Source organism: Hemitrygon akajei, chromosome 11, assembly GCF_048418815.1.
Source record: "Hemitrygon akajei chromosome 11, sHemAka1.3, whole genome shotgun sequence".
Taxonomy (NCBI): domain Eukaryota; kingdom Metazoa; phylum Chordata; class Chondrichthyes; order Myliobatiformes; family Dasyatidae; genus Hemitrygon; species Hemitrygon akajei.
In genome coordinates, this window is record NC_133134.1 from 44,014,656 (window position 1) to 44,027,784 (window position 13,129).

Here is a 13,129-nt window from a genome sequence, read left to right on the forward strand (position 1 = left end):
TTGCCAACATGTAGCAGGGCCCTACAGAAAAAGCTCCACCCACATAATATTGTCAACGAAGAAATGCCCCTTGAATTAGGTAGCAAACTGTCTGAAATATTTTTTGTCTCCCTATTTTTCAGAAATGTTAACAATTATTTAAATCAGTTAAACATTAAACCGTATTTGTTTAAAACTTATAAGCAATTAAAAATGAACCTGATTGAATTATTAGCATTGTTATGCTTTAAAATGTGATTTTAAAAAATTCTGGATTTGAATTTCAGATATTATACAATCACACTCATCGTGCACTGAAAATAAACTTGCAAATGATTCAGACTTCATTTGCACAGGATTTGCAGAATCAACAGCTGTATTTTTAGAAAGCTATTTTGTGAAGTAATAGTCTGTGTCCTGTCAGGTTCTTGCTTGATGTGGATACCACACATTTATTGCAGGGAGCAGGAATCTGCTTCTTGGCCATTTTCCCAATGTTCCCATGTGTTGCTAGGGTGTGAAACTGAAATCAGAAGATAAGGAAATGTTTTTGAGGTTAGATGGAGCAGAGTTGGATGAGGACAATGTACAGCATAAGAGTCAATGTGGACTAATGCCGAGAGGCTTTTACTGTGCTGTACACAATTTGTAATGATGTATCTTCAATATAAATGGAGTACTTTGAAAGAAAATTGTTCCAACAAAGGAAATCAATTCTTATGGTTTCCATGTTATAAAATACAAATCCTGTCACGTTCTACAATATGCTTCTGTAACCTCAAAATACATCCAAGGTGCTGTGCTTAAGACTACGGGTTTGGCAGATGTAATTTTGAACTAATAAAGGGGGTTTCTATAATTAGTATTTAATATTCATTTGTGTAGATCTTGTTACAAATGGTCGCTCAAGCAAGTACTATGGGGTAGAGTGGACGCAGTTGGCAAATACACTAATGATAAAAGACAATGAGATGAGCTTTATTGGTCAGATATATAAAAGTCAGCATTTACAATGAAATGTGTTGTTTTCATCAATAACCTGCACAGAGGATGTGCTGAGGCAGTCTGCAAGCACGGCCTCGTCTTTGGCACCAGCTTGGCATGCTCCCAACTCGCTAAACCTAATCTGTACATTTTTGGAATGTGGGAGGGAATTGGAGTACCCTAGTGGAAATGCACGCGGTCACAGGGAGAACAGACAAACTCCTTACAGACAGCGGCAGGAATTCAGATCACTGGTGTTGTAAAATGTTACACTAATGGCTAAGGTACTGTGCCACCAAATGAGCCAAGAGGAGTACCACAAACTCAAAGTAGGGTTTGCAATGAGTGGAGGCCAAACATTCCACAGTGGGACTATAACAAAGACCTGTGCATTACACAATAGACAAGATTTGTTCATGTTAACTGTTCTACCTTATAGTTTCAAGATTTTCACTTCCTTTTATGCAAACTGTCATTTAATGTGCTTCCTTAATTTGGAACCAAACAAGCATGAAGTGAAAAGTTTCCATTCTAGTATCTCTGTATAATGGTCACTATCATTTAAAAATCAAAACTGGTTTAACTAGTATCAGAGCTAGTACAATTAACAGCAGCTTTATTCACAATGTCAGTAAGGTTGATTATATTTGGGAAGTGCTGCAAAAATGTGTCCCTTAGCATCAAAAAAGAGAGGTTTATTTGGCTATTAGCAGTGGAAAGGGGGCAGAGAAGACAGTAAATTAGTTTCATAAATACAAGAGATTCTGCAGGTGCTGAAAATCCAGAGCAACACGCACACATGCGCGCACACCCCCCCCCCCCCCCACCAAGTGAATAAACAGTGGACGTTTCGGGCCGAGACCCTTCTTCAGGACAGGAAAGGAAGGGGGAAGATGCTGGAATAAGGTGGGGGGAGAGGATGGACGACAAGCTAGAAGGTGATAGGTGAAGCCAGGTGTATGGGGAAAGGGGGGGTGAAGTAAGAAGCTCAGAGGTGATGAGTGGAAGAGGCAAAGGTATGGACAATAAGGAATCTGATAGGAAAGGGCAATACTTTGGGTGGAAGGGGGAGGGGCAATGGGTGGTGATGGGCAAGTGAGGAGAAGAGGTAAGAGGATGGAGTGGGGAATTGAAGAGAAGGAAATGGGAGGGGATTTATTTTGTTTGGGAAATTTATGTTCATGCTATCAGTTTGGAGCCTACCTAGATGGAATATGAGGTGTTGTTCCTCCACACTGAGAGTGACTTCATCGTGTCAGAAGAGGAAGCCATAGCCCAACATGTCAGGACGGGAAAGGGAATAGGAACTAAAATGGTTGGCCATTGAGAAATTCCACTTTTTGCGTTTGGAACGGAGACCATATTGGGAGCACTGGATCTGGGAGATGATCCCCAACAGGTTCACAGGTGAAGTGTTTAGGGCCTTGAAAGGAGATGAATGGGCAGGTGTGGCACTTCTGCCCCTTGTGGGGTTAAGTGTCAGGAAGGAGATTAGTGGTGAGGAAGGAATGGACAAAGGAATTGCGGAGGGAGCAATCCCTGTGGATGGGGGGGGCGATGCTAAGGATGTGTTGGGTGGTAGACTCCTGTTAAAGAGAGCGGAAGTTGCAGAGACTGATGTGTTGGATGCGGAGGCTCATTGGTGGTAGGTGAGGACAAGTGGAACTCCATCCCTGTTAAGGCAGTGAGAAGATGGGTTGAGTGAGGATGTCCAGGAAATGGAGGAGGTGTGGGAGAGGATACCATCAAAGATGGAGGAAGGGAAAACCAGCTCTTTGAAGGAGGAGGACGTCTGATGTCCTGGAAAGGACAACGTCATTCCAGGAACAGGTGCGGCGGAGTCAAAGGAATGGGGAAAAAGGAATGGCTTTTTACAGGAGAGAAGGTGTAGTCAAGATAACCATGCAAATTGGTAGGGTTATAAAAGATCTCAGTGAACATCTTCTCTCTGGAGAGGGAGAGGAAGATCAATCAAAAATGGAACAAGTGAATTTCAGGGCAGGGTGGAATTTGATTCAAAGTTGATGAAATTGATGAGCTCTCCATGGGTCCATGAAGTTTCACCAATTTAGTCGTCAACGTATTACTGAAAGAGCTACATTGCCAAAAGAGGCAGTTATCCCTGCAAGTGGCAAAGTGCTGTATCTGCCCCATTCACCCCCACTCAGGGCCCCAAACATTCCTTACAAGTGAGGCAATACTTCACATGTGTATCTGCTGGGGTCTTCCACTGTATCCAGTCCAGATGCGGCTTCCTTTAAATTAGTGAGACCCAGTGTGGACTGGGTCCACTTTGTCAGGCACCTCTGTTCCATCTGCAAAAAGCAGGATTTCCTGGCGACCAGCCATTTTAATTCCTATCCCAATTCCCAATCTGGCATGATGGTCTGTGGCCTCCTCCTCTGCCACCATGAGGCCACTCTCAAGCTGGAGGAACAACACCTCAGGAGCGAGAGAGGAGGTTACTCACAGGTCCTTGAATGAGATTTAAAAAGGAGCATTCTCAGGCTTTCTGGTGGGCCAATCAAATGATGATTCATTGGCAGGGGCAAATAAAAAATAAGGCAGGGACAAGTGGAGCAGCTATTGGAGTGGACCAGTGTTAGACTGGAGAGGCCTTGGCGAGAACAGGCGTATCTAGTAAGCTTATTCTTCAATCTTGATCTGTTAGTACATAGAGCAGTGAGAATGGCTTCAGGGGCTATGTTGTGTTCTTTGTGTGAGATGTGGGAATTCTGGGAGACCACCAGCCTCCCGGATAACCATATCTGCAATAGGATAACTGAGCTGTAGCTTCTTGGAGAATGTGTTAAGGAACTGGAGCTGCAGCTCGATGACCTTTGGCTCTCACGTGAAACTTTGAGGAAATGATGGAGAGGGACTGAGGGGAGGTAGTCATAGTTACCTCTAAGATGTGGAAGGCAGATATCTGGGTGACTGTCAGGAGAGGACAAGGAAGTGGTCAACCAGTACAAAGTGCACCTGTGACCATTCCCCTCAATAATAAGTATACTGTTGGGTGGGGTGGGGAGCTGCAGCGACTTGGTCTCTGGCATGGAGTCTGGCACTTGTAGCTTAGGTGGGAAGAGGGGAGAAGAGGACTGCACTAGTGATAGAGGATTCCTTGGTTAGAGAGGTGATAACTTCACTTGCCCCGTTGTTGAAATGATCCCACAGCCTATGGACTTGCTTTCAAGGACTCTTCATCTCATGTTGTTGATATTTATTAATTATTATTTATTTTTATATTTGCACAGTTTGTTGTTTTTGCACACTGGTTGAACACCCAAGTTGGTGAGGTCTTTCATTGATTCTATTATGGATTTATTAATTTCACAAGAAAATGAATCTCAGAGTTGTATATGGTGACATATATGTACTTTGATAATAAATTTACTTAGAACTTTGGTGCCCCTCCTCCTTCCCTTTCTCCCATGGTTCACTTCCTCTCCTGTCAGATTCCCTCTCTGTTATTCCACTATGTTGACTTCAAAAGAACTTGCACAAAGATACTTCTCATTCTTTAAAATGAGAGAGAAAAGATAGAAAGTGGAACTGAGATGCAAGTCTTTCAGAGAGTCAGGGCATGTGATACGAGGAAGTCTCAGAGGAAATGGTGGACGTCGATATGTTTTTAAAAAAAAAAACCCAAAACATTTGGACAGGTACAAAAAGAGGAAAGCCTTAGAGGAAAATTCCCAAATGCAGGGGAATGGGACTAGCTCAAATAGGTACTCTAGCAACACACGCAAATAGGTACAAGTACAAATTTCAAATGGGTACTTTGATCGGCATGGACGAATTGGGCCAAATATCCTGTTTGTGTGCTTGTATTCCTCTAACGATTCTTTTAATAAAATGTAAATTCATGGATATGAGTGTAGAACAAAATTTAATTGTGTAAAGCATCCTAATATTGTTATTGAATTTGATTATAATGGAAATTCATGTGTATATATTGCATGTGGATTCTGAGTGCTGATAAACAGCAAGAGGAATCTAGACATTATCTGCTGATGGAAAAATCATAATGATCAAAAGCTGCTTACTGTGGAACATCAGAGACGGGAAGAGACTCCACTTCCTCTCTTCTGCTCTCAGCCCATTTTCTCCCACCAGAACATTAATAGGATACGCTATGTTTTGACCTTCCAGGTAGTCTCCATGCCTTTCACCACCTTCACTAAGAAGTCACCCCAGGATAATCCCCTCTTCAGGCCGGGATGGCCCAGTGAATGACTAGGCCCAGTCAGGTTATCAGTCTTTCTAATTTGTGTCAGAGCTGGCAGCTCTCCTAAGGGGTCTAAGCTTAGATTTTCCCTTTCTGCAGATGCCGCCTGCCGGGATGGGGTAATGCCAGGGGTAGTGGTAGAGGCTGATACATCAGGGATGTTTAAGAGATTAGTTAGGCACACAATGAAAGAAATCTGGAGGGCTCTGTGGGTGGGGAAGTGATAGATTGATCTTGGAGTAGGCTAAAAGGCTGGCACATCATTTGTGTTGTTCTATGTCCCATGCTCTGTATTTCCAGCAGTGGCTGTGTACTGCATCCTACAGTTCCATCAATAGTGTTTTTTCTTCTGTTCTCATTCATGTCCCTCTGTTTACACCACCTCCAGATATATCAGTTACAATTAACAAGGTGGACACATGCTCTCAGCTGTCACCAATGCCATCTGTGACAATAGGTTTCTCCTGGTTTTACCTTTTAACATAGAGATTCCCTTTGCTCACACATAGAAACAGGTTCTGTCATCTAATCAACTAACTGATCCAACCTCAATGCCAATTTCACGCTCTCTCCCTGTATCACTGGACTCTTGTGCAGTTTAAATGTTTTCCGTCCCTGCCTTGAATATGCTTAATCACTCTGCTTTCACGGATCTTTGGTTAGCTAATTCTAAAAATTCACAATCCTCTGAAAGTAAAACTTTCTCTTTAGCTCTATCTTAAATAGGTGATCCCTTATTTGAAGTTGTACCCCCATCTCCTCCCAGTTGAAGACACTCCCTCTGGGTTAAACATCCTCTCAGCAACCATTCTGTTAACCCCTCCTAAAATCTTTGTTTCACTGGTTGAATAATAGCCTTCAACCCAGGAATGAACTTCAACCTTCTTTGCATTTAGGATATTTCCTTCAGCTGGTGAATATTTAATATTTTGGAGAACTAGTCATTGGATTCATTCAGATAGGGACTGATAGATTTCTGGTAATTAATGGGATCTAGAGGCAAGGGGGATAGTGCTTGAAAATGGCACTGGGGTAAACATCTGTCTCTGCTAATGTGCTGCCTTGCCCTCGAATCTATTCTCCCAGTCCACTTCAGACAAATCTATCCTTGTACCATTGTAATAGCCTTTATTAAAAATTAGGCTACTGGTTTCAGAACCAAATTTCTTGCCCTCAAAGTAGATTTGAAATTCTACCTCTTGGGTAATCCTTCACGATGGCCTCATTTATTAATTCTACCTTTTTGAAATCTGATGTAGTGCAATGAGCCTGCTCCCTGACAGAAGCCATGAGGAACCAAAGAAATCATCCAGAATGCACTCCATGGAATCCTTAAGGATACCCTTGCCAACTCTATTTGTCCAATCTGTATAATTAAAATCTCCCATAATTAATGCACTTACTTAAAATCCTTTATACTCTACAATATTAGCTGTACTAAAGGACAGAGCCAGTGATATATTATTTCTTACCTCCAGCCAAATTGTTTCTACATCCTGATCACTGAGCTAATATCATTTATTAGAACTCCTAACTTTTCCTTTTTTTTTCTTCCCAAGTAAGAAATGCTCCCAAATATTCACTTCCCAGCATTGCCCACCTTGCAAGCACACCTCTGAATTGCTATCATTAACAGACCCATTTACTTTTAATTGTGCAATCGCTTGATCTGTCAGTTCTGAATAAGGGTCTTGGCCCATAACGTCGACTGTTCATTCATTTCCTTAGATGCTCCCTGACTTTCCTCCAGCATTTTGTGTTGCAATCAGTTCATCGATCTTGTTCTGAATGCTGCTCACATTTTGATGGAAAAAGCCTTTAATTTTACTCATCACTTTAGTTAGTCTGACTCTATTTGCTCGCATACTCTTCCACTTAAAACATACAGTATGTTTTCCATCCTTTTTCTTATCTTTTTCTAATTTTGAAATGTTAACCATGTTGCTCTCCATAGATGGTGCCTGACCTGCTGAGTATTTCCCACCTTATTATAGACAGAGTATAACCAGACATTGATAATGTTGACTAACTGAAAGAAGTACTGATGAAGGAATCAGTTTAAATTGGGGAGCAAGCTGATTTAGATGGAATGGGCATTGGTAATTATGGTTAATGACAAACATGACAATGTTGATGTTATAAAACGATTCAAAGCTGGTAATCAATAGATGTTTATTAACAGTAGAAGAATGCTTGATAAGCTCTCTCAACCTACTCTTAGCTTTTTGTTTTGTTATAAATCTGTTTACACCAATGGCATTTGGTAGGGAAGAGTCAATGCTAAAAGGTTCTCACCAGCAACAATCAGTAACTAAGATTTTATTCCTTTTAGAATTGCTCGTTAAGACAAAACAGCACCACTATAATGGAAAGTTTAAAGTTTTACATGAGCTTTATGTAGGGCAGTGCCTCTGTTCTTTGTGGCTGGATTGGCGAAAAGGGGTTGGACTCGCTAATAGTGGGGAAGAAAGCTGTGGACTGCAGTACTAGGTCAGTGGACTGGCCAGGAGGGCAGGAAAATGACAAATCCTGTTCAATCTGGAGCGGTACAAGGTATTCCATTTGTGAAGGGAAAATGGGGTTGTGTGATAAATGATAAGATACCATGAACTGCAGAGGATGATAGGGATTTTGCAGTACTTGTTTGCAGATCCCTGAAGAGAGCAGGAAAGGTAGATAGTGGCCAAAGTGGTATATGGGATCATTATTGTTACTGGATGAGACATAGTAAATTAAATCTGGGGAATTATATTAGAACTGTATAAAATTCTAAGCTGGGTACGAGTATAGTTCTGGTTATTGCATTAAGGGGAGGATGTGATAGCACTACAGAGATTTTAAAAATTTCAAAGATGTGATCAGTGGGTAGTTCAGAGGAAAAGGAAGAGTCAGTTATCGTGCATGTATCTGAGAGGTCTGGGTGGCGAGTAGGAATGTCTACTTCCTGTAGTATCTAGAGGCACATAATTTAAAATAATTTGAAAGGTTAGAGTGCAGTTGAGAAGAAAAAGGAAATAATCTATCCAAACAGCTATATTGTATGGTTTGGAAGTGGTTACCTGAAAGGGAGTTGGAGCACAAATTCTCAGCACTCTTAAAAGGTTTTCTGGATGATATTCTGTAACTTTCAAGGCAAAGGGCCAGGAGCTTAGTGTGTGCTTTATATTCAGAGCACCCTTTCTTTGGACTGCCACAAGTGTAAGTTGATCAGTGGCAAACAAGAGGAAATCTGCAGATGCTGGACATTCAAGCAACACACACAAAATGCTGGAGGAGCTCAGCAGGCCAGGCAGCATCAATGGAAAAGGGTGCAGTATGTTCCTGCTGAAGGGTTTTGGCCGGAGATGTCAACTGTACTCTTTTCCTAAATGCTGCCTGGCCTGCTGAGTTCCTCCAGCATTTTGTGTGTGTTGCTTGAATGTCCAGCATCTGCAGATTTCCTCTTGTTTGCTGCTGATCAACTGTATGATCAGTGGTGATTTTTTTTATTTCTGTACTGTAACTTTGTATCATTCTATAATTAGCTGCAGATAGGATAAACTTTGTTTTAGGGGCTTTGCTTTACATTTTTATCAAGTTTTATGTTCCCAGCTTCATTGGTGATTATTCAATTGTAATCCATGGTTGACAATAATAATGTGCACATACTCCATTCTATCAAAGGCATTCCTTCCCCTTTATGCAATTTAAAACATTTCCACTTTTCCAGTTCCAGTCATATTAACCTGAAATATTAACATTTTTCCTGTCACCACAGATGGTGTCTTACCTGCCGAACATCTCTAGGAGTTTCTGTTTTTGTTCTGTGTTTCCTGCATTCACAGTTTCTGCTTTTCACCTTCTAACCTGGCCCATTTTGAATCTGTTTCAGGACTGTGGACGTTCTTGTGGTTTGTAAGCTTCTGCTTTTTGGCAAATCAGTGGCAACAAACCTCATCAGCCGACCTTCCGTTGAACCAAGGTGCCGATGCTGCGCGGGCTGCCATTGCATTTTCCTTCTTTTCTATATTGTCCTGGGTAAGTATTTGTTAGAATTTAAAACACTGTGACCATCCTTGATCACAAGCTGTTATTGAGGCCCTTGCATCCAATAATCCAGGCAGTGTGAAAGCGGATAAATGCCAGCCCAATGAAAAATCAAATTTCTTATTGTCCCATTTCTTTCAGCTATTATTCAAGCTGTCCAATTGTAGAAAGTTATGAGAATGATTTGGCCTAAGCTTTGTGCTTCTGATGTAGATGCAAGAATGCTGCTAGATCGAACTGTGGCCTGGCTGACACTGTCAGTGAAAGAGCCATTTGAGAGATATAATCTAATTAAAAACCTGTATCAGATCTGAAGTTCTGTAGTAGAGTACAAATGTTCCCTGTACTCTAATAAATTATGATAAATTCTGTCACTTTTTTTCAGGGGTACTTGTCTCTCTTGGCCTTCAACAAATTTAAAAATATAGGATTTATTGAAGATGTCCAAAGACTGGTCCTTCAGTCTTCACCATCTTCACCAATATAAACCAGCCCTTGTGCCTGTTAACAAACTGACTGTATCCCTATCACAATATCTTTTTAATATCATTAACAGAATACATTAAATTATTGATAAGATTTTATTTCATTGTGCTCTGAGACTAAATAATTAACATCTTATTGCGTAGTAGTTTACCTAACCAAGATACACTAAGATTAATCATGTTATTGAAAGCTGTTTTGCAATAACCTCCTGTGTTCACAAGTCACAAAGTTAACCATGTTAGCCTTTCACAAAACTGTTTGGAATTCGGACATTATTTCTGAGACAATCATAGCTAATAGATTCTTTTCAGCTCACTTTCATAATTTAATTAAAATAATTCCCACAAAACTGAAATCAGAGCAGAAATAATTGCCAACAATCTTGAATGCAAATAAATCATACAAAATCCAGATTCCAATGCTAAGTACTAAAATACGAAATATTGCCACGATGCTCAAAATTCTGGAGGAGAGCTGAGCAGGTCAGGCAGCATCTATGGAAATGAATGTTTCGGGCTGAGACCTTTCTTTGTTTCAATCTTTCAATGTTTCGAGCTGAGACCTTTCTTTGGGACTCATTATTAAACAGTATTAGTTGGGACTCATTATTAAACAATATTAGCACTATTGTTTTCACTTTATGTACCCTGTAATTGAAAATATAGTGTAGTTTAGTCAGGAATGAGATGCAAAAACTTCCCCATGTGACAAAAAAAAATTCACCTGTATTTTGTTAGCAGTATACACCTTTTTATGAATTTAGTCACTGTATGTAATAACCTGTTTATAATAATTTACGACACTTCTTTTCTGCCATACAAAAATCCTGACTCTTTACACGTAACAAATCCCAAGCTGTATATTCAGTACAGCTTTAGTTCCATTATGTGAAATTAATGTGGAGCCTATTGCACTGACAGAATAATAAATGAAAGAACTTTAAAGTAGTAGTTTTCACAAATGTGTAAAACATTGGTAATACATAAGTTTAAAGTGAATTTAACTAATATTAAATCTTGGGAAGTGGATGGTGAAAGTAAAAAGACAGGTTATAAGATTTGCTATGAAATTATACAAATCTCATTTGGATTACAGTGAGAGAAATGTATTTGAACATCAGTTTCAGAAATCATTGCCCAACATATGGTTGAATACCTAAACAAGTCTTAATGTAGTGATTTCTGAGCACTTGTGTGTTTAATCTGAGAACATGGAATACTGCATTGTAAAGAGACTTGACTAATCTCCACTAAATTAACTGCATTTCTGTTATATTTTTCCTGTATGTGCCTAATTATCATATACTAACAAACATAATTATATTTTTCCTTTAATGAATCTCATTAAAGGCTGGTCTAACCTTTAAGGCATGGCAGAGATACCATTTGGGAGCTGACTCATCACTCTTCTCCCACGATCACTTGGACGCTGGCCATCCACCATTCAGTACTGGAATAGAGAACACAGAAACCTTCCAGAGCCCACCATTTGCTGAAAACCTGGGTACAACCTCCAAGGGATACCAAATGCCATCGTATTAGAGACCAAAGGTCCTACTTGTCACTTAGAAATACAGTTTCCCTTTTGTTGGCCTAGATAGATTTCTAATCCAGCCTATCAGAGATCAGATCTATTTATTGCCTTTTGTGTATCCTCTTGGCCCCTCCACACTGTTTGAACTACGTCTTGTCAATTCCCACCAAGAGTCCTGATCTACTGCGTGAACTTGCGAACAGTTTGCATTTTGCAACCGTTTTTCACAAACGATCAAGTCAAATTGTTGAAGGAACTTGTAAAGCTGCATTGGGGACTTGATATTTAACTAATTAAACTGAAGCCTATGTGGGCCAATGGAAAAGGGATATTGTAATACAGATCTTATCTGTGGTGCAATGTGGTTCACTGGTTGGTTAGCTGCAAGAGTACTAAAGTGCTGTCCGAGATCATTAGGCTTTTCATGTGCTAAACTGATGTTGGGTAACCTTTCTTTGGCTAATAGTGTAGTGTACTCACTATATTAGAGGTATTGTCATTCTTGTATTAATATGTAGAATATACTTTGGAAACAGCCTCTTCCAACAATAAAGCACCTATTTAGTGTTTTAGGAACTCTCTCCTTGTTTAGGCTATCTGTGAACTCATGATTCACTATTCCACATGATGTGCTAGGTTTTCTAGTAAGTGTATAAAGCTTTAACTTGTCAATGCTCAGAGCTAAGTGGGGATGTGAATTTTGTCTGTATTCCTGCTGTCTGAATTAACTGTATAGTTGCAAAATGTAAAAGATCATAGAGCAACTTAGAAACAAGTCAGCTGAACTTTTGAATAGGTACCATGCAAATATTTTAAAATACTGTTTTATACATGTGATTGCAGATGTATATGATTGAATAGAATATTACTCAAATAGTATTGATTGTGACTTTAGTACAGCCTGACTGTTTCTATATAACCTAAGGTTTTGTGTGTGTGTGTTTTTGTATGGTAATCTCATTCTTATAGTAGGTCTGTGAATGGAATTGTACATGAAATTAGATCATAAGTAACCCAAAGGGGAAAGTCACCACACAAAACAGAAGGGAGTCTCTTAAACCTCTGTAAACCAGGAACACCTAATCTGTTCCTTGAGCCTTCAGGTCCATGCCATCAAAGTATGCTGGAACTCTTTTGACTATGGATAAGAGAATGTAATTAAACAATGTTAAAACAGTTTGAAGCATCCTATATCCTTTTGTGATGTATGTACGTACTGCCAGTTGGGTAAGTGTATCCTTAATATTTGAACTTTAACCTTTTTCACCAGCATACAACCTTTGTAACAATTTAACGAAACGATGCCAGGACAACAAAGTGCAATTTTGTATTTTTATTTTGTAGGGAATCAATTAAATGTCACAAATGCAAGACTCAAACGAAATTACTTAAAATATCAGCAATGGTGCAAGTTTTGAATTTAATTTTCTAATCACAGATGTGCCAAGCATTTTATAAAGACTAAATAAATATGTGGGCTGGTGAAGTGGAAATATTTTCCAGTTTGATCATTTGGGAATTTATCTTGAAGGGAAATGGCCTGGAAAGGAAATGGGATCTAATAATCAGACATAACTAATAATTCACTTGTATTTGAATTCACCACTTCCTAGGATTGTATCTGACAGTGTGTTTATTTAAACTGACCACATATTCAGAGAAAGTGTCTTGTTACTAAACCAATTCTGCGATTTCCTACTTTCTATTTAAGTAATTCCTCCACTTGAACACAATGTAATGTTAACATTACAAGATTTAATACAGATTCTAAATAAGAGGAAAGTTAAATGACCTGCCTGCAAGTGCTTACAATTATTTTCTTAGTAAAATTAATTTAACAGGGCTAAATTAGCTGATATTAACTCCATACTGACACATACTGCTGATATT

The 13,129-nt window shown here is 39.5% G+C and overlaps 1 protein-coding gene across 1 annotated transcript in view; it reads left to right on the plus strand.

Moving 5' to 3' along the window:
- Positions 1 to 12,623, plus strand: part of syngr3a (synaptogyrin 3a) — a 56,397-nt gene extending 43,774 nt beyond the window's left edge. Inside the window, exons 3-4 of the mRNA XM_073060735.1 lie at positions 9,066 to 9,211; positions 11,056 to 12,623. Coding sequence (XP_072916836.1) covers positions 9,066 to 9,211; positions 11,056 to 11,247 — 338 coding nt within the window. The 3' untranslated portion in view covers positions 11,248 to 12,623. The remainder of the gene's footprint in view (positions 1 to 9,065; positions 9,212 to 11,055) is intronic.
- The last annotated feature ends 506 nt before the right edge of the window (positions 12,624 to 13,129 follow it).